This window comes from Megalobrama amblycephala, linkage group LG22 (assembly GCF_018812025.1).
Source record: "Megalobrama amblycephala isolate DHTTF-2021 linkage group LG22, ASM1881202v1, whole genome shotgun sequence".
NCBI classification, from domain to species: Eukaryota; Metazoa; Chordata; class Actinopteri; order Cypriniformes; family Xenocyprididae; genus Megalobrama; species Megalobrama amblycephala.
This window is the reverse complement of record NC_063065.1, coordinates 25,778,519-25,801,101: the sequence shown is the minus strand read 5'-3', so window position 1 is coordinate 25,801,101 and position 22,583 is coordinate 25,778,519. Positions and strand designations below refer to the sequence as shown.

Genomic DNA, 22,583 nt, shown 5'->3' with positions numbered 1-22,583 from the left:
ATGGGGGAGGCAGCTATAACTTCAGGATCTAAGGGATGCTTAAGCAGCTTTGACAAAACATAAGGGAGCTGGCTACTTAAGGACCCCGTCATTAGGGTGAGACAGCTTCAACCTTAATATAATTCAAATAATAATAAAATTCAGGGGAGGTCTAGCAGAACAACTCTCTATAGCGAAAGGAGGCCTAGCAACACTCCGGTTTAACTTAAGTAGCCAGGGAGGCTCACAGAGAGCCTGGCAACTTAGCCCCTGGCTGAGCTCATAGGACAGAGGCCTCAACACTATGTCCTATGCCTGTCAAGGAGGCTACATAATAGAGCCAGCAGCTTGACACAATGTTGGGTGGAACTCAGGAGAGCGAAAGCCTCTAACAGAATTGTTCTCTATAGTGAGAGGAGGCCTAGCAATACTCTGGCTGAGCCCACAGGATGGAGGCCTCAGCACTCTTTCCTACTCCTGTCAAAGAATCTAGCTTGTACAAAATAAGACAAAATATCAAAAAATATATTGTACAAAATAAGACAAAATATTGTTCTAACAGAACAACTCTATAGCGAGAAGAGGTCTAACAATGCTTCGGTTAAATTCCAGTAGCCAAGGAGACTCACGGAGAGCCTGACACTGTCAACCCAACCAGCCCTCCTTGGAGGGGGGAGGGGCATATGCCTTGCCATTCAGGAGTGATGCAGTAGCATAAAGATCTAAATGGCAGGATAAGAGCCTTCATGAGGACACCTCAACCAAAAATAGTATGGAAGCATCAACACCTCTCTGCACTCACGCAAACCTTCAACATTTATTTATTATTCTTAAAAGGAAAAATACGGGCTGAATATGGTTTCCCTTACAATTTCTCTGCCTCAGCATGGAGACAAAAGGGAAAACATCAGGCTCATAGGAGTGGGACATTTATGTCAATAGAGAAATTACTTGCAGAGTCTGCCATGAGTTATCTTCCATTTCTCGTGCCATCAAACCAGATCTCTGTCTGTGGCGTGGTTCATTACTTCCCAAAAACTCCTAAACTGATAAAATAATGACTACTACACTTTCTGCCCCTAATTCCTCAGAATTAAAAACAAAACTTTGAGCAAGCAGCAATATTTCAGCCAACAAGAGGAGCCCAAAAAAGAAAATTTTCCTGTTTGACTCCTCTGTGCTCCGCCTACATGGGGGTTCCATGCTCGATCCCGCCTCACCGCAGGGACCTTTACCATGGAGTGCAGGCGCTCTAAGAGCATCAAGTCTGGGTAGAACCAATTACTTACTTTTAACCCCAGTGAGAGTAAAGCATGCTTAGTAAAAAAATCTGATTCTATCCCTCTATAAAGAATACAAGAACAGACACGAATGCATCGCTATGAGTCCCTTCAACTCCCTCGAGAGATGAACGCACTTGTGCAAACGCTAACTACTATCCCTCAGGGAAGAGCAGAAAGGAAAAATCCCCTTACCTGTCTCTTATAGTCAGTCTCTTGAATGCATCATACCTAGTGCATCCGGCTTCTTAGAAGAGTTGACAGCATTCCACCCAAATGCATGTCCCACATCGAGAATAGTGGCATGAATAGAGCTTTCTATTGAGAAATCCTCACAATGCACACATTCAGCTCCCTTGAGAATTAAAGTTCTTCACTCATGCACAAAGCGCACTGGACACACATGCGTCCTGAAACGCTTGGCAGTGTTTCTTCATGATATTCACGTTCACACGTACACAAACAAACAGATCCTGAAGATGACGTCTAATACAGGTTCCCATTTATACTCACAGTCCTACCAGTAGTGACATCACAGACTATTGTCTGCCAATGACATTGTCATGTTTAAACAAGTGTTTCAGAAACCGGTCATGCTGGAGGCATTCCCTAAAGTGTCCTCTAGAGTGCAGTGTGAGTTCCCATTTGAAAGGGAACAAAATTCAGTTGTACCTATGGTGTATTTTTCCATCAAAAAAATTGTGGCATTTTGAATTAAAAAAAAAAAAAACTTTTTCAAACTCCTCCTAGACCGTTACCCTGATTTTCACGAAAATCAAACCAGATCATCTTCAGACCAAATCATTATTTTATGCTGATTTATTATCAATGTTGGAAACAGTTGTGCTGCTTAATTAGGGCCCGAGCACCGATGGTGTGAGGACCCTATATTGTAATTGCTCGGTCAATTCTTCTTCTTCTCCTAAATGAATAACATTTTTGAGGGCCTAAATATGCTCGAAAACTCATGAAACTTTGCACACGTGTCAGAAGTGGTAAAAATGTATGTCTGATATAGGTTTCAGAATAACCTACACCACCTACAAAATTTCAATTAAGCGTCCTTCACGCTACATTTCACATACAGGTATGAAATTCGGTAGACACATGTAACAGCCCAGTACCTACAAAAAAGTCCCCAGGTGCAAAATCTGAAAACTCAGCATTAAGTGAGATATTTTGAATTTTCTCTGCAGAATTTTTGCAGTTTTTGCCATTTCCAGGCGTATTTCAACAAACTCCTTCCTAGAGCTTTAATCAGATCAACATCATATTTGGTCAGTCTAATCTAAAGGCCTTTGCAATTTTAAATTGCACAGATCTTGAGTTTACGCTGAAGGGTGTGTCCGTGGTGGCCTGACAAAATTCTATGTTTCACAATGAAACAGGAAGTTGTTGTAACTTGTGCATACAGTATCCAATCTGCCCCAAACTTCACATGTTTGAGAACAGTCTTTGCCTGAAGACATCTACATGACAATATTCAGTTATAGTAATAGCGCCACCCACTGGCAACAGGAAGTGACCTGTTTAACACTGTGATGCACTACTAGCAACATACTAAAACATATAATTGAGTACTAAACATGCTAGAAACATTCTAAAACATGCTAGCAACACTTAGCTGAGTGCTAAAGCTATCATCATGAAACAGGAAGTTGTTGTAACTCGAGCACACAATGTCCAATCTGCCTCAAACTTCACGTTTGATAAGTGCCCTGGCCTGAAGACATCTACATGCCAAAATTTAGTTAAAGTCATATCACCACCAGGAAGTGTGGCAAATACAAATGACTGACTCTGTCCTCTTATATTTATATACTTAAATGCATATTTCCCACCGGGCTCTGTTTTCCTAAAGCCACCAGGTTGCGGTGGCATGGATGCGAGGGCTTTTCATTGCTGCTTGCAGCTTTAATATTTTTTAGAACTTGATACTTTTTTTTTCAAGATTCTTTGACGAATAAAAAGTTAAAAAAGAACAGCATTTATTTAAAATAGAAATCTTCTTAAACAATATACACTCTTCATATGTTTAGGGTCAGTATTTTTTCTCTTTTTTAAAAGAAATAAACACTTTTATTCAGCAAGGATGTGTTCAGTTTATGAAAAACATCTGGACTTTTGGTAGATATTGTTAGAAAAGATTTCGATTTTAAATACATGTTGTTCTTTTTAACTGTTTAAAAATCAATTAATCCTGAAAAAAGTATCACAGGTTCCAAAAAATATTAAGCAGCACAACTGTTTCCAACACTGAGTATCAAATCAGCCTATTAGAATGATTTCTGAAGGATCATGTGACACTAAAGATTTGAGTAATGGCTGATGAAAATTCAAAAACATTAAAAATAGTAATGTCCAAACCTTTGGCCAGTACTATATAATGTTTATAGATCATTAAATACTAATATAACTTTTATTGTCAGCAATTCATCTTTGTTTTTGTTCTTACTTAGATAGTAGGGCTGCATGATTTATCACAATTTTATTGCACGCGATTTGGCAAAGGCTGCGATTATTTTATGCGCAGCTTGTCAGAGCTATACGGCTCTGTGATCAGTAGTAAATGCTTCTCCATCTGAAAGCCAGAGGGCACCCTCGCGCAGAAACTGCAAATATGCCCTGCTGCCGAAGTAGAGCATGCGTTCCATTCCATTTCACCATTCCAGGAAATCCCATACTGTAGCTGAATAAACAGAAGATTGAAACGTTTTGATTGATTAAACATGACTAATAAACACACGACTGCCTTAATCTGTGTAAGAAGCCACATCATCCCACAGAAGGATGCTCAACTGTCGTTATGAAGTGAGTTTGGAGTAAAAACATGGTATTAAATGTCTTTCATTGGAAAAGATGTTAATAAATGCTTCTCATGTCTGGAAAGATGTTTGACGCGTGTTGCTTTTCAAATGTACATTATAAGCGATTCAAACTCGCAGTGCTTTCAGATGGATTAGCATTTGGACCCATAGTTCATTGACAAGCCACGCATAAAAAAAAAAAATCGCAGTTTTGCAATTTCGTAATCGCACTAAGCAAAATCCAAAGTGCGATTTTAATGTTATTTTTCTAATCCTCCATAATTTAATTGTGCAGCCCTATTAGATAGTGTGCACTTGTTTGTCTCCATGGTTTCTGATTAGTTTCACCTGTGTCTAGTTTAGTGTCTCATTTTTTTTGCAAGCCAAGTGTATTTATAAATGTATAATTTATACCCTTTGTTTAGTTCAGTTCTTTGGTATTGTCTATGGAATGGTTCATGTTTTTTTCCTGGACCTTCCTGCGCTGGAGATTTTGGTTTTGTTTGATTTTGTTTTGAATAATAAAGAAGGACATTTTGATCCACACATCATGTTCTCTTCTCTCCTGTGACTGACCCATGATATTTATATACCTTAATAATACTGACAACACAACATATTTGTCAAGTTACCAGATGATTAATTATATTGCTGTATATTAATGAAGACAATTTAATTTGTATAAGATAATATATAGTATAGCATTTTTATAGGATTTCTACACGTTTGTCTTTCACTTTTACACATGTTGTCTTTAACAATGTCATAGTTTGTTCTGTAGTGTTGTGGTGTTGCTGGAGTCCAACATCACAGGCCACACACAAAAATACAGTATATTATATGATTAAAATAATATTTGCAGGCTGAAATAAGCAATTTCCTTTGGAATACAATTGTCTATTTTGACACCAGCATGTATTGCTCATTATATTGTATTGTATTGTATTGCATTCAGCGCTCAAGCATCCAACAGCAGTGTAGTATAATTATAGATATTTGCTTAACCTCGAGGCGCACCCCACTTTTGAGCCCCAAACAGGAAAATGACATGCTTGAACTCAAATGGTTGTCTTTCTTAAACCATTTGGAGTATGAACATAGTTGTGGTATCGTTTGAAAGTAGACAAATTGAGCTTTAATCTCATATTTTTAGAATTAATAATAGTAAAAAAAAAAAAAAAAAGACAAGATGAAGTATAATGGAATGAAAATGTTTTTTGCATAACATTATGTTATCATTCAAAAATAATAATAATAAAGATGCCTGCGAAACCTAAAAAAAAAATACACTGGGCCCAAAGCTACAAGTCTAAAATGTAAAATAATTACAATTTCATGATGTTAAAGGTTGGTGTTTTATTTTAAAAAATCTTTAAATCTGTGCACACGATTTTAGTGTTGTCATTACTAAATTTACACAAAACCTTGCTGTAAAGATAAGGGTAGCTACTCACCAAAAGCAGAGTACCAGAGGACAACACGTCTTTTGTTATCTTCTGAGATATGTCTAAAGTACTCAGTCTTTTGCTTCATATTTTATAGCAATCCATATTGATGAGGAGCTTAATATGATCGCCATTTGCTAATGTGCACCATACCTGGGCTTGCAATTGACTCCTCCCCCATCAAAACCATTGTTTATAGGCACATTAAAACATTTATTAAATCTTATTTTATTTTTTTTAGGTTTTTAATGCTTCCTTGAGCATTTTGTTTCTTTGCAAGTGAAACCCACTGCAAAAGAGAGACACATTCCCGTTTACACCTGGCGTTTTAATCCATCTCTTTTGTCCACTTTCAACCACTTCTGTCCTGATTTCTGTCCTGGGCTTTTTCAGAACTTTTGATCTTATGGATGAAATTAAGCTTGCACAGTTTACATATGGACGCACATGGAGATGATGGAAAAACACACGGAGAACAGCAGCTTTCGTTTCTGCTCTGAAAGCTGCAAGACCAAATGCTGTGTTAGAAATCAGGAATGGTGAGAGAACACTGCTTGGTACATTTTTCATCTTCAAACCAAACTTCGGTCTTTAAATCCACAAAAGCAATTCGGTCGAATGCGTTTTCGACTACCACTGGAAGTGGTTGAAAGTGGACATAAAAAGATTTATAGCAAATAAATTTCTAATAAATAATAAAAAAATAATTCTAATAAATTTCATTTAAGTTTTTATAAATATATATATATATATATATATATATATATATATATATATATATATATATATATATATATATATATTTATATTTATATATATATTTATATTTAACTAATTAATTCTGACTGGAGGACAACACACTGCCAAATGTCTTCTTTTAAATCAGATCACAATAATGTTTATAGTGCAAAGACTTCATGAACTTCAGACTTCATTTTAGTTTCTAATTTATTAGAATACAAAGTTACATGAGCAAAAAACAGCTATTTTATTCATTTTATTATTATTATTTATATTTTTGGTGGGGCCAGTGAAAATTTTGGCAGGGCAGGTAACAATTTGAACGACTGGCCTGACCGAAGTTATTATGTTGTTTGTTAATATTACTATTGTTGATGTATGATGTTAACCATTAACATTATTGCTTTTGCCTTTCGTATGAAATGAAGATGACTCCACTCGTCACACTTGCCACTCACTGTGCGTCTGGCTATAGTGTGATCAGTCTGCCCTTTTGACCTATATAAAAAGAAATTAGGCCAACATTGCATGTTCAGTTTGTTTAAGCTAAATCAACTTTAAGAAATCTATCCAAATAACGTTATGTTCTGCAAATGCAACATCTGATTCAATGTGATGAAGTCCATATATGTATGTAAATATGCAATTTACTCCAGCTGCATTGTTGTAAAAGCTTGAAAATGCTTGAAAATTTTAATTTGACTTTGGAAAAAGTGTAAGAACCCTTACCTAAATATGCCCCCTTCCATTTTTCAAATTGTTCCAATGGCCTTGCATACATTAAACAATAATCTGTTTTCTTTGTATGCACAGCAACCCCTGACCCAGGAGAAGATCCGAAAGTGTCCAGGGCAAAGTTTTTTATCCGAGATGAATTTTTGGTATAAATAATTGTTTTTACTCACTTTATTTTTCTTATTTTCACTATCTATAATGTTAAGACACTATCCGTGTTGGTATAACAGATGTGCATGAGCTGTAGTACACATTTGAACAATAAATTGCTTTGCTATATATAATAAAGTTAAAAGAGAAAATGTGTAAAATGGGATTTCTTTCTAGTCTAGTCTAGTCTAGTCATCATTTCTATAAAGCTTTTTACTATTTTTAATTACTGTTCTGCATGTCAGCTACCCATTTGTTTTTCATATTGTTGGTATAATACTGTAACTGCCTGGACTGTGTGTGTGTTTGCATGAACCCACAGAAAATCAGCACAGCGAGTGGCACAGACAAACACTACTGCTATCCTCACTTCACCTGTGCTGTGGACACAGAAAACATCCGCCGTGTATTCAATGACTGTCGTGACATTATTCAGAGGATGCACCTGCGGCAGTATGAACTCTTGTGATTGGCTACCTGGATCGGTTGCTCCTCCAATCAACACTTTTCCAGTCCCACATCACATGGGCTGAACTACTGAAGAGTGACAATATTGTAATGCCCCCCCCCCTTTTTTTTCTGCATTTCACTTGTTTGTTTGCTTTCCTTTTTTTATTTATTTTAGTCTATACATGAGATCTGAAGTGAGAGAGGGATGAATGATATGAATGTGTGTGTGTATAAGATAAAATTAGTACTAGTTTGTGTTTGTATCACTCCCAGGTCATTCCTTTCTTTATATTTTATTTTGTTTTTCAACATTGGCTGGCTTTAGATAATGTTAGATTAAATGTGGTTAGACCAGCTGATGTAATGGAAACTTGTGGTAACCTGTGGCCTGTGTCAGGGTGGTCTGACCTTTGACCTTTCCCCTCCATCTAATGAAGGGGATATTGGAGTACTTGACATAGGAGTGAAGGGGTACATGAAGGGTTTAATTTTGCAGGAGGCAAAATTCACAATGTAGCACCTCTATATTTATCCTTTTTTCCCACTTTTTTTAGTTTAGTTTAATTTTTAATTGCCTTTTTTTTCTGCAAAGCGTGCAGAAAGGACTTCAGGGCTAGATAGGAGTTTGTAACCAATTAAAGAGCACAGAGCGTAGAATAGGAGCAGGGGCCTGTGGAATTTGCATTTTTGCAGCAGCAGGCATCCATCTTGGGAGAACCGCCACTGGCCAACATATGCCTCCTTTACAATGGGCAGTCCCCATTTGGGAGGTAGTCCTAAATATAGATGAAAAGAAAAACACAATATATTTTTAGGGGGTTTGTTTTGTTAATCCTAACAATGTGCAAGGTCGCTCAATCTTGTACAGGACTGCAAAATGTTATTTTGTATAACTTCAACAAGAAAGACAAAACTTTGACTTGTAGAAGCTCTTTGTGCCTTTGAATATGGCTGTACCTGTAAATGAGGATGAAGTATGTGTGATTGGACAGCACTGTACAGCTTGATGTCAAATATTACATGCAGCACAGCGTGCTGATGGGAAATCTGTAGACTGAGTTTTTCTGGTTTATAAAGCTACTTAATGTCTTTTACTATAAAATGAAAAAAATTGGGCAAAAAAATATTGTATACAATATGCAAAATTAACCACTTTGTTCAGAAACTGCAAATACAATATGTCTTAAAATTCTTTCTTTGAATTTCTGTTTTCGTCAAACGGACTCAGCTTTAAAACATTGGAAATCTTTTCAAATTTCCAAAATTTTGTCCTACTGTTGTTTCAGGTAGGGCACATTTTTAGAAGCCGCGTATATGCAGACTGTACGCAGGGTCGTGCCGGTGAAAGCGTGTAGATATGTGTGATTGCATGCGTGCGCACATACGCATACAGATACTATACCACATTGTACTGTAAATCTGCGCTCTATGTGTACATATACATTTATAAAAAAGTGAAAACATATATTCTATAAATATATATGTACAATTATTCATAATAATATGTGTGCCTATATGTATACATATTTATGAATGTTTAGCGAGGTTGTATGGATAGCTATGCATATACAAATGCATAATATAGAAAGAATGAGGAAGTAAGACTAGCGATTTCTTACTGGCCGCCCTGAGCGCATGCTGACTGCGCTGGCATTGTGAATGTGAGCACTGATAGTGTAAACCTCACAGCTTGAGTGGGTCCATACGGTCTCTCTCACTCACCAGTGGGGCAGTTATCATAAGTTAAATTAATAGTGCACCCCAAAATTTTTATATTTTTCATCATTTGTAAATCAAATGTACAGAAATAACTGCATGAAAAATAAAAAATGTCATTTGTGTATTCAAAAGATTAATATAAGATTAGCATGCAGATTCAGAACAACCAGAGGTTGAGTAAATGAAACAATTTTAATTTTTGAGAGAAATATTCAATATATTAAACACGAGCGACTGCCTAGATTCCTCATATTTAAAACCTACGCACTTGAGTCCATGCAAAATGCCCCATAAATTGTTAATTTGGATCCTTGACTGTACTTTTGCAGTTCACTTCTTAACTGGTGAAGTGCAGGGACAGTGTGTGACGTAACTTTAGGCTGTGAGTGGCTGTAACACTGGTAGATAGGCTTTATTTTCTCTCCTCTGCAGCTTTTACATGTTCAAACTTATTTCAGAAACTAAAATTATGAGTGACAATAAAGAAATATTAAAAATAATAATAAAAAAAATTGTGTCTGGCTTTCAAGGAATATAAGATTTCTTTCTTTTTCATTTCTTAACGAATATTTTAATAACGAGGCACATTAGAAGACCTTAGTCTTTGTTTAAAATGGAGATGTGGGAAGAAATGTAATTTTGCAAATAAAATACCTCTAAAAAAAACTTGTTTGCCTTTGAATTGAGTAATGTGTTGTGGTCACCACTTGAAAACTTGCAGGTAAAATTCATTTCCTAAAATCTGTATATATATATATATATATATATATATATATATATATATATATATATATATATATATATATATATATATATATTTTTTTTTTTTTTTTTTTTTTTTTTTCATTTGATAATCAGCAAATATTGAAGCCATTGTTTCAAAGCTCTTCACACAATCTGCATTACTAACATAAATCTTGACCAAACAGTTAATCTTACTTCCAAAACTTGCTCAAATCACCAAAACATAGCTAGTTCAACAATAACACACTAACTTAAAAAAAACAGCACTACTAACAGAGCATTACATTATGTAATTTTATTAAATGATTTTTCACATAAATTAATGTCATAACAGAATACAAATAACACCTTTTTAATAAAGCATATGTAATAGAAATGCTGCAATTTGGTTTTTGCATGTCTTGCATTTATGCATATAGTACAAACAACAACAACAACAATCTTGAAAAACCAGGGCTGAAAATATTACAAAAAAGTAGTAGTCAGTAATTGCAATTAGCCATCTTTGGAATATTGTAAATGTTCTGCTGTATATTTCAATATAATTGCTGTATAATTTTTGATACAGAATTTTTTGTTTAATGTGTTTTTAATAGATTGGAAAGGAGTCTATTAAACATTTGAAAAATGTGCTGCAAATAAATAGTTTTACAGGTGGTATGAATGACAAGAGATTTTGGGAGATATAATCATTGAATGCATTTTTGTGTGAACATTAAAAATTGGTGCCAGTTTGTCCACACAGATTTCTGTTTTGCTGACTAAGAGTTCTGACAGTGTGAGTTTTGACCAATGCAAATTAGAAATTGAAAAATAATACTAACAATAAAATACTACTTCACATTTTTAATTGTGCATGAAAAATCATTCAAAGAAAAGACACTGGTTTGGAATATCCAAACCAGGAAACTCACTGATTCTCAACATTTGCTTGTTTCTGTGAACATGAACTCAGAGCTTACTACAGCTGCGTTTTAAAAAACTGTGTTTTGTGCATGTTACAAAGTCTTGTACTTCGCTAGAAAGCTATTTGTCAAGTGCAGTGATCTTCTGAACATCTTTAGATAGATGAGTGTTATCAGTGCAATGATCAGACAGCTGGTGCAGTAAAGCGCCAACACACTCCTCTCCTCTGGCAAAAAACACTTTGACAACCTGAAGTTGGACCTGGAGAATATTCCCTACAGGAAGTGACAGAATATACAACATTTAGTAAAATATCAGTTAAATTTCCTTATATTAGTGGGCTATAATTCCTGAAACTCTCCAAGAATTTTTCTCTTAACATCTTATATTACATCACCATTCAGGTTTGGTGTAAATGCAGATGAACTTGCATACATTAGTAAAACACTGTGACAGCAGTTCATTGCAAGAAACTAGGACCAGTTAACACAAATTATATTTCACTTATTCACATCATTTTAACATGTATGACTTTTTTTATTATTATTGCAGGAAAAGTACACAGTATAATACAAATTTAAACTAAAACACATGATAATTGACCTATTGTGCTAATTGTGAAATTCCTTAAAAAAAAAAAAAAAAAAAAAAACAGAACTACTGAAAAACATCCATTTCATACAGTCACACTTTCTGTATATCTGCCTTATTACAGTGAAGGATAAAGAAAAAAGAGAAGCCATGACATAAGCCATCAAATTTGCCTTGATATTTTGGTGATTTGGTGATTTTGAACCAATTAGGAGAAGTCATCATTCACCGCATACGTGACATCACTAACAACAGTTTTAATGACAGATGAGCAACTAGCTAGTTAGATTCTCCAACAATGTAGTTAAAGGGGCTCTATGTAGGAATGACACCCAGTGTTCAAAATAGGTAGTGCAGTCCAAATTCAAAACATTGAATTTGGCCCGCCCCCTCGTTCAAAGAAGTCGGTTGCCAGCTTTTACAGCATATGGTTGCCAGCAACAATAGGGAGCACAATTGACAATGAAAGCTAAGGAGACTTAACACTCTGAGGTCTGAGGGTATCGCCGGCGTTTTTTTTCTTACCAGTGTGAAAGAGACTCAAAATACTCTGTTAATGTTGCACATACAATTAAGAGTTATACACCATTTTAATCTGTGGAATATCTTCTTTTATTTGTGTACACTCAGTAAAAACAAAATGTTGTGCTTTTTGTAAAATAAAGAAAACTAACATGATGCATGATCTCTCATCTCCCTCTGAAGGAAGTTCAATCTGATAGTTCTCAGAAAATGAACTGTAACTTAGTGAATACTAATCACAAAAAAATTAGACTTATGTCTAAAAAAACGTTGAAATGTCAGGTTTTAAATTCAGTCAAATCGAAAACAAACATTCTGTGTTTATGTAATCTGTATGAAAAGAGAGCCATGTCAGAAATCCGTGATTCAGCTCATTATCCGCTAATGCGCCCACTGAGGGAGCGCTATTCAGACGCAAATTCAGTCAATACATGCATTCATCGTCTCAATCGTGTATTTATTGTCTTGAAAAGTGTTTTGAATAGCCATAGTTAGCGATCTCTGTCCTCTGTTAGTTCGGTTAGTTCCTGGATTGCCTATTCTTCTTTAGTGCTCAGGCATTTGTGGACTAAAGGTGTACAGAGCACCCTCCGGCTGCAAGTATGAATTGTTGAATATAAATAAATGTATAAAGTATAAAGTATGAAATAAATATTACTCTTCTATATAGAAAATTGACAAACATATGAGAATCCATCAATATTTCTCCAAATGTGCATGCTTTTAAGCTAAAAGCCTATATGAAATGCCATAGAGGTAACATAATTGTTCAGACACTTTGCATCACTGAAATACATTATATTTTAAAGAATATAATAGAATACCATTATTTTAAATTGTAATAATATTTCACAGTATTGCTGTTTTTTCTGTATATTTGATTTACACCATGATGAGTTTTGAATCATGATCACAGAGGGTTTTTTCACAGCCTACCTGACTGAAAGGCCTCATTAATATGCAAGTCATTTCAGGTCATTATTATGTGATTCTTTTGTCTTCTCAGGTGAGAATCACCCATTATACATGAGGATTCACGCCTCCACGCATACTGTGTTTCTTGACCAAAGATGTTTTAGAAAATTTAAATCTCTCTATTGTTTTATATGAACAAGAAGGCAGCATAATTTTTACCTCATTTTGAAGCAAAAACTCTAGTCTACAACCTCAAATACCCAGAAGTCTTGTGAACAAAGATTTAATATATATATTTTTGGCTTTATTTCAGTGACTTAAGTTTTTTGTTTTTTCAATAACCACGCATAAACGTTATTCCTTCAAAAACACAAACATGTACATACATGTTCCTCACATATTATTGTAGCCTAGTTTGTGCTGAATACAGTGTAATGACACTTTTTCCATTAATATGTTTATGAACAACTGAAAAAAGCACAAATGTCAGGGCATGTCAAAACTTCTCCAGGGTCCCAAAAATCCTCAGACCCCTGAGGGTTAAACACTGTAAGCTGATGAGTTGATTTATCTGTTTTGATATGCTGTTGTTCATAGAGATATTTAGATGGATTCAGAGGCTTTTTAGTAGAGATGCACCAATTGTAATTTTCTTGGCTGATTCCGATTTTTTGTTAGTGTGATCGGCCGATACCGATTTTTTGACAATTTCTTCAAAGCAGAGTTTTACTTTCATTAAAAAAAACAAGTAAAAGTCACTAATAAAATATAAACAGCTCAAATAAATGCAATATAATAAAGAGAGCTATGAAACTAAGTTTTTTGGGTTAACTGGGTTTTATTCAGGTAAGAAATACTACAGAAATTAAAGTAATCAAATGTAAAATAACACATTGTGTTATTTTGCATTGGTTACCTTAATTTCTGTAGTCTTTATTGTAAATAATTCTTACCATTAAAGTTATAAAACGTATTCAATCAAGAGCAGAAAGTAATTTTCTTTGTCTTTTGTTCTTTGATTAACATGACAGACAGCAGCAGGAATATTGGACTGCTGTCCCTTTAAGAGTTAATCAACGGTGTTCAACGGACCCAATATTGTCACACACAACATGGGTTCACTTTCTTAGCTATTTAACGATTAAAAACTGACAGTGTTTACCTGTGTACTCGCCAAGATTGCCTGTGCTGCTGGTTTTGACATACTTTTGTATGTATTTGACAGTTTAAGCACAGGAAGGCGCTTATTTTGGTACTTGTGACTCTGTTTGACTTCTGTCTCTGAGACTGAGTGTAGATTGTTCGCTTTACAGATCAGTAGTGCGCACGCATTTGGTGTGAGTGCGAAACCTGCGGGAATGACTAAAATTATGTGCAAGCACTACTTAACCGGAGTGAATGAGATGAGAGAGAGAGAGAGAGAGAGAGAGAGGGGAGGCGCCTGTGCGGGTGTGTCTCACTTCACCGTGACAGAGAAGAGAGGGGGAACGCGCAGCTGACGTTATTGCCTGATTCTCTGACCCAGTTTGTTTGCTGGTTTCCATGGTTGCAAGACGCTGTGTTTTCCGCCAACTGGCAACCTGTGATATCAAAATACTATTGGATAAACTGACAGCACATGGTTTCACACAGACCAAAACAAAAACAGACATTCCGACACGGAACGCACATTTTCAAAGTAGAATATCTGGCTGTACCATTGTTTTTCTGAGAAACAAGTAGGTGAACTTAGCATATATTGGGGTATTTTTATGCTTTTTTAAAGTAAAAATCTTAAATAGAGCCCCTTGAAAGTTGCACTATGCAGGAGTTTTGAAGAAAAAAAATAATACACTCATACAAAAATAATACATCTCAATGATTATCCACTAGAAATGTCAAGTCAAGTCAAGTCAAGTCACCTTTATTTATATAGCGCTTTTTACAATGCAGATTGTGTCAAAGCAGCTTTACATTGATAACTGGTACATAATTTGCTGCACAGCAGCTCTTCAAGAATAGTGTCAATGCAGGCAGATCAAAGCACTGTTGAATAAATGTCAAGAATACTGTTGAATATCAAATGTCAAGTCAAATGTCAAGTGTCCCCAACTAAGCAAGCCAAAGGCGACAGCAGCAAGGAACCCAAACTCCAACAGGTGACATCAGGTGACAAACAAGTGGCAAATAGGTGTTAGAATGGAGAAAAAAAACCTTGGGAGAAACCAGGCTTAGTCGGGGGGCCAGTTCTCTTCTGGCGAACAGTGCTTTGTTACGAATCAGGTTGCTATCATAAGTCTGATAAATATGTGGTGGTTATGGCTGGGACAATAAATCGATGCATCGCGAATCGAGAAATGATTCTGGATCGTTTCTGAGGTTTTTTGAATACATTGTGATTCTCTCTGGAATTGATTCTGAGCTTAGTTTTTAACAGCAGATGCCACTGCGTGATTTAGAAACAGCTGTACTCTGCTTGCTTCCAATTCCTTACACACACCACTTTAACCTTCTATAAAATAATCATTCATAAAGTACGAAAAGGTTGAAACAAAAGGGTGTTTGTAGTGATTTGATTACATTAATCTTGTGTTATAAAAGCATTCTGAGGTCCAAGTAAATTCTCAGACTCAGCCGAACACGAGTGCTCTTCTTCATGAGCATTTAAGTGTGCAATTAAAACCTATAGCGCCATCTGCTCATTTAAACTAAGCTCAGAATCGATCCAAGAGAGAATCACGATGAATTTGGAAAATTTTAGAATCGAGTGATGCATCAATTTACTGTCCCAGCCCTAATGGTAGTGTTTGTGTCTACAGTGACACTGTCCTGTGCATGTATTTTCCTAATTTCTTCTTGAATAGCTGTGCTCAGAATGTTTCTAGGCTGCAAACTTTGCCCAGTGGGTGTGTAACCCCAGCAAATAATGACATGCGGTGCTGTAACTAGACAGATTACTAAGCATTATAGTTTTTACAATGACAAGGTTTTACTTTTTTTTTTTTTATTAGCGACTTAGACTGAAGATGGCTAAACTCGCTCGCAAATAACAACTTGTCATCTAAATATTAACTAAACTGTTCATTCATGTACACAAAAAAATGCTATTTATGCATGATAAATATTTAAAAAAGAAATTGATTTGCAAAACAGCTTATTACTCATCTTTCCATAGGTAATCTCTTGAGTCAGTTTTTCTGTGTGTGCAACTGATATGACATCGGGGAACGGGTGTGCGCTTCTGGCAGTGTTCTCCCTGCAAGGAGGGGCCAAGTTTGAATGTTGTGTTTACAAACAGTAATTGAAAATGCACCCCTAAACCGTTCAGTGAAGTATGGATCTAACTGAGCCAAAAGGAAAAGAGTTTGGGGGCTCGTCCGGGATATTACCAAGAAAAATGGAAATGGGAACTGAGAGATCATCCTTGATCACAGGTAAGTTATTTTAAATAATTTCCTGTGGTGGTAGGATTGATTAAACTCATCAAATAATAGGTAGTGTTATCCTTGGATGGAGCTCTAAGAGTTAGTCAAGGAAGATTTGTCTGTAAGGGTATTGTTTAAATGCACAGATAACTGGCAAATATTTTTTTATCTTTGTTCCTGTAATTTCGGTGATGAATGCTTTGTAAACAAGTCCCAGTTCGGTGCTGGATTTGCAGATCGCAAGTGGTGAGTAAAACTCTATCAGATTTCTGTGTTTTGTTGGCAATCAGCACGCAAGTGCATAGAATGTAAATAACACAAACATTTTTTGTTCTCTTTTTATTTATAATGATGTCACAGCTTGCAGACGATCTTTACACAAAAGCTGTGCGTGCTTGTGTCTCTTCAGCTCTGCCCATGGCAGGCACGCCTCCAAGAGCTCTGCTTTTTTCGGAAAGACTCTGTACAGTGTATGTATCTTTTATAAATATGATTAAAACTAAAGACTTTTCGGAGATATGAAGGATGCAATACTACTCTATAGGTACTCAAGATTTACATTAGATTGGCAGAAACTGTGTGATACCCCCCTTTAAAAAAGGCTTGAATGTCAATATTTTATATACTGAAGAGATTGAAAAAGGAAGGGTGCTATTACTAAAAGTACAGTATGGGGACCATGTTTTTGTTGTATAGTGAATGTGTATGCTCCAAATAAGGGGTTGGAAAGAGTAAGAGAATTTGATAGATAAAGCACTTCAAAAATTTGATGATAATACTTGGTTAGTGTTAGGAGGGGACTGGAACTGTACTGTTAAGTTTTTAATTGATAGTTTGTGTTTGTGTAGTTGGCTGTTTGTGTACTTTGTGAGCACCTTCCTATTAGGAAGCTTTGCTCTTGTCTGGCCCTTTTCTCGAGGGAATCGGGCCAGCCATCTGTGCCTCGCGGTTCTGGACCAACTGCTGCCGAGGCGAGTAGGAGACTGAAGTTGTGGGGATCTCAGATGGAGCGGATGAATTCGAGAGAGGTATGAACATTTCTCATTCTTTCGCGGCTGTTGAGAGTGAGCTGCCAGATGATGAGTATTATCTCTTACATCATCTGATCCGGCAATGAGCACACTCCTTGCTTCAAGCCATGATGAGCAAGATGTGGCTGATGAGAACGATGATATTTCAGAGCGCTCTCAGCCCGCTTTCCCCGCATACAACGAGTTAGTATCTGGGACTGCGCCTGCGAGGGGGGCTGGCCCATCTCAGTCTCAGGACAGTCTCAGTCTCCAGAAGGCCACATGGGATGGGACACATGCTAACTGAAGATGACTGATGTGTGACTAGAGATGATAGACCTGCAAAGCATTTTGTTGTAAAGAAATAAGGTTAGTCATACACAAATATAATTTTAAACTGATAATAATGTAGGATGCTCAGTGTGTGTGCGTGTGTGTCAGATCATGCGAGTGGAGTGCAAGCTCAAACCAGAATACCCTTTGTGACATGCTGTGACTTTGAAAATATGTGAAATAAGTTTTTCTAGTCGACTAGTAGTAGTTCATTTAAGCCATTAGTTGACTAATCACATTTATATTAATTTAATTACTTAAATACTGGAGAGAATAAACCATAATAATGAGCATTTACGTAATATAGGCAATATAGCACTCAAGCGCACGCATAAAGCTTTCCATAAAGAACCGGCAAAAGTAATGATTATGAATGTGAGAAAAACAGCAAAGAGACATTTTAATTGTTTATTAATAAAGAAATGTTTTCTGAATCAGTGTCGGCTGCAAAGATGAAGTTGACATTGCTGACTCTCATCATCTCCGTATAGGCAACTGGCCGCGCCTAGAAAAAGAATGCACATTTCATTCGGATTACGTAATCAGAGTCACCTATTTATTTTTGTTTTTAATTATTTCGTAGACATTTCAAGCTTTCTATAGATATTTTTCTCATGTCTGTGAGGTAAGCAGCCTATATGCTGAGTTTCGGTTCATTTAGCCTATAAGACATGCTCCAGTTGAAGTGCAAGTGATCACGCCGGCACCTCCATTATATTGTCTGCTATATTTGCTTCTTATTTATTAAATCCAGGCAACTGGTTGATGAAACATTGATTAAAAGTAAGATACAATTTTTACAAAATGAAATTAACTTTAAAGAAAGGCTTTCTACAAAACAAAACTTAATGAAGTGGTCAAAATCATGTCTGACCCACTCCATGTCTCCTGACATATATTGCTCATCTTATGATGCATCTTACTGATGCCTAACATAGGACTATTTAAACATAAATATGAAACTACGTTTTCTTTAATGGCTACCAACATGTAGTACAATACAGAGAAATTTCATATCGTGAGCAAGAGCGGATAATGAGTCATGAGTTGGATTAAGAATAATTTATTTTTAGACTTTTATTTAATATTACGGGCATCCAAGTTACTTGACATATTTGATTTTTTTTTTTTTTTTTTTAAGTAACGCAATAGTTATTTTCCCTGGTAAAGTTACTTTTATAATGATGTAACTCAGTTATTAGCTCAGTTACTATTTGTGAGAAGTAACTAGTAACTATAACTAATTACTGTTTAAGTAGTAGGCTCCCTCTGACCCTCCTTAGTGACTATTTGATTTTATAGAGTTTTTTTCCACTTCCTTGGGCTTCACTCAGAAAGCAAAAATATTGTGGGTGTCGTCAGGGCTTCTTTTGTTTGAGAATTTTCTTCTTGTGGCCTCCGCTCTCTGAGGAGATTGAAACAAAAGGGTGTCAATTTTGAGTTGTAGGATCTCTGAGAGCCTCCTTGCTTGATGTCCTATGAGCAGAGTGTTGTTAGGTGTAATGACTGAGGCAAATCAGACACAATTATTGGTTAGTTAACCAATAGTTTTAAGCTCACTCTGGAGTCTGTCCCCATCCCCCGGGAAGTTTTCAGTTACAAGTTTATTGCGCTGAGGAATGTGGTTGCCGCATGGAGAACAGAGTAGAGACACAGAAAATCTGCATCTTCCCTGCATTTTCCACACAGAACACAGACTCTATGGCATTAATGTATAGACAGACTGTGCTATAAATGATTCCTTCTCAGGAAATGGTATCCATTATTGCTGATGTTGTATTGTACTCATTGTATTTACATGTTTGATGATTGTTAAATGTTATGACCTGCACGGTAACTTCAATCATGCCATGTTTAGTGTCTATACGTTCGTAGCGGGAAGATTTAAATGTTTGTGTATGCGGTACATCCATACCTGTGCAACACATCAGTATTAAAAGAATATTTAATAGTTCTGATTCAAGAACTCAGCTTGTTAATCTTTCTGGGTTGTAAAAGCCCTGACAGGAGGGGTGTTGCCACCCAGAATTACAACATCTTCATTGGTCCGGTCAACAACTGAGAGGTGTGACTTTGACCAGAGGTTAAAAACCAGCGAACAGTGCCACTCCCTCTCTTCTTCTTCCTTGCTTCTGGACCGAACAAATCTCCTTGCGGCCGGCCTCTCTAGGCCCGGCCGCAAGGCTGGTAGGCCCCTGGCCTACAACACCCAGCCATGTGCTCATCACCCAACAGACTGGCAACAACTTCAGATGATAACTTCAAGAGTTATCCTCAACCTGCAGATCCGACGCTCTTCAGCCTAAAGGCATCTTGCAAGTATCGTACATTTTAATGCTAAACAGCGATTTAGTATTGATTTGTAAAGACTTTACCTTTGCTATTGCTAAAAGAAACTGATGAGTCCTTTCCAGATTGCCTTTGACATTTCATGTAGCTCTAGTAACAGCATCTCTTCCGGTTCAACACTATCATTACTCATTCTGACTTGCGTGCGTGTGTGTGTGTGTGTGTGTGACCCTTTATGTATGTTATGTTATGTGTTTGTTAGTTTAGTTATGTGTTTGTGAGTTAGTTAATAAAGATTGTGCACAATACACGTTTGGTTCTGACTCCGTCTGCTAATGAATTGCCTCTTAAGTGATAGATCCGGACTACGTGAGTAGTACAGTACAATAAGAAATATTATTTTTCCATAACTTGGAAATTGACATTTCTTAGAATTAATAAACAATCAACACTGAGCGTTCACTGGACGAACAGGTTAACTGATTGTAATGTTAATCTTAATGTAGCTACGTCCAGTTAATCTGATTAACGGATTTGCATATTCATAATTAATCATAATTAATAATCATAATGAGTAATGAATAATTATTAATATTTCCCCTTTGAGTTAATTTTCGCTACATATTTGGTGGAGAATGCGGGCATCATTTTAAGCAATTGTTTGCAGATGGACCAGTAATCAATCATGTGTTTTGGCATAATTTTTGTTAACATCTTATACATGCACAAACTGGGGGCTTCAATGCACATTCTCTTGAACGGCAGAACGTTCCTCGATGCTATAAGGCATGTTTAAATTGTATGAAGAAGCTAACCTGAAATTATCGAAGAAATCATAATTTCAGTTGCTAAATGAGCGTAAAACTTTTCTGACGACGGAATCGCAGATTAGTAGCGCGTACAAAAGGGTATCGAAAGTAATTAACCTGAATTTGGGCGTAGAAACCCCCACTTTCAGCTTTAAATGCATAAGTCTTTCTGACGATGGAATCTCAGATTAGCAGCACGAACAAATAAACGAACCTGAATCTGGGCGAAGAAATCCCCACTTTCAGCTGTAAATGCATAAGCCTTTTTCTGATGACGGAATTCCAGATTAAGCAGCATAAATTTACCTGTGTGACGAAGAAATCTCACTACAGCGTTTGTAATGGTGTTCTGGGCGAGACTCCCCAGTCACCGATTAAAGGCCTTTTTACTGTTCGTTCCATCACTGTATTCATATTCATGCGCGGGACCGCACATATGAAACACACGCAACAAACCTGTGGTGTAAATTCTAGCGTAGCTAACTAGCAATCACCACTGTCTGTGAAGTGACGTGCTGTTGTGATTTGTGAGTTATGCGTGACCACACTGGAGTTCTTAATGCGGGCTTGCAACGCGGTTAGAATTCTGCTCCATTCTGATCGTGTTGCGGGCTGGCATTGGTCTCCTGGCAACGCATGACAACAGAGCGTGTAGAGCAGACACCTCTGAAAGTCTGATAGCAGCACACCCACATCACAGACTGTTGTGCAAACAACGAATCACGCGTAGCCGAATCTAGCTCTATAGAAACCCTACGCGTATACCCTACGAGTTAAAACCCTTTACCTCGACTAAAAGCTGCTAGCACCCTGCTAGCACCTAGACATGTGCAAGCATGAAGCATTCAAGCCAAAGACTTTATAGACTTTGGGATTCCCTTTAGGAGGGATTTTGATTTGAACCGCTGATGGGAACACAATGCGTTGTGAAGCTCCGAATCAAATGAATCAATTGCGTCACAAACGATTCACTGTTCGAACCGCTCAAAGCGCCCCTTTGCGAGTCAGAACAGTAAGCGTAGTGAATACTAGAGACACATGAATACGAATAGCGAATATGAGACATCTTTAATAAACCATTCACAAATGTTATCAATTAAATGTGATCAATGAATCATCTAATATCCTTAAACCTGAGGTTTCTGTCAAGACATGATATTTCAGTAAACTGTAGCGCTTATTGAAACACTTTGAAACTGCTAGGACGCATCACAAAGCCTTGTTTACTGAAATCACGTGACTGTGGCAGTTTGACACACGCTCCGAATCACTGATGCAACACAAACGATTCATTTGAGTTCCAAAGCTTCACAAGGCACGCCTCAAAAGGCACCCATCTCTGGTTTAAACCGTTTGTATGTGTGCGCGTGTGTGTGCGTATGTGGCGTCACTCACGTTGTCAAGTCTGAGTACCTCTATTCAGTCAAGTTGAATTTAAATTAAATTTAAAATTTAATTAAATCAATTTGTTTAGTTGCCTATCTCTACTTCATGCTAATACTTTGTTCACCTGACTATCCCTATGCAGCCAAGTTGAATTTGGTTAAAATTTGAAAATTTAATTAAATCAATTTTGTCTGTTTAACTTTCCTTTTAGATTTCTAAATCTACTAGGAAATTCTAATTTTATTTTGTTCAACTTCATTCCTCCTCTACGTGTCATTTTATTTCCTTCACTTTCTTTCTATATCTCTGTTTGGCCAAGTTGGATTTAATTAAACTTAGCATTTAATTAAATCAACCTGGGTATTCAC

The 22,583-nt window shown here is 36.5% G+C and overlaps 2 protein-coding genes across 5 annotated transcripts in view; one reads left to right on the top strand and one right to left on the bottom strand.

The window, feature by feature from the left end:
- The window catches only part of gnal (guanine nucleotide binding protein (G protein), alpha activating activity polypeptide, olfactory type), a 215,825-nt gene extending 205,764 nt beyond the window's left edge, over positions 1–10,061 (top strand). For all 3 annotated transcript variants that reach the window (XM_048175136.1, XM_048175137.1, XM_048175135.1), the window contains 2 exons: positions 7,066–7,133; positions 7,460–10,061. In XM_048175136.1, the coding sequence (XP_048031093.1) occupies positions 7,066–7,133; positions 7,460–7,606 (215 nt within the window). In that variant the 3' untranslated portion in view covers positions 7,607–10,061. The remainder of the gene's footprint in view (positions 1–7,065; positions 7,134–7,459) is intronic.
- Positions 10,062–10,330: 269 nt separating this feature from the next.
- The window catches only part of mppe1 (metallophosphoesterase 1), a 152,009-nt gene continuing 139,756 nt past the window's right edge, over positions 10,331–22,583 (bottom strand). Inside the window, exon 9 of one of the 2 annotated variants that reach the window (XM_048175132.1) lies at positions 10,331–11,231. In XM_048175132.1, the coding sequence (XP_048031089.1) occupies positions 11,049–11,231 (183 nt within the window). In that variant the 3' untranslated portion in view covers positions 10,331–11,048. Of the gene's footprint in view, positions 11,232–15,930; positions 17,738–22,583 lie in introns of those variants that run through there. The other variant, XM_048175134.1, reaches the window with a different exon arrangement.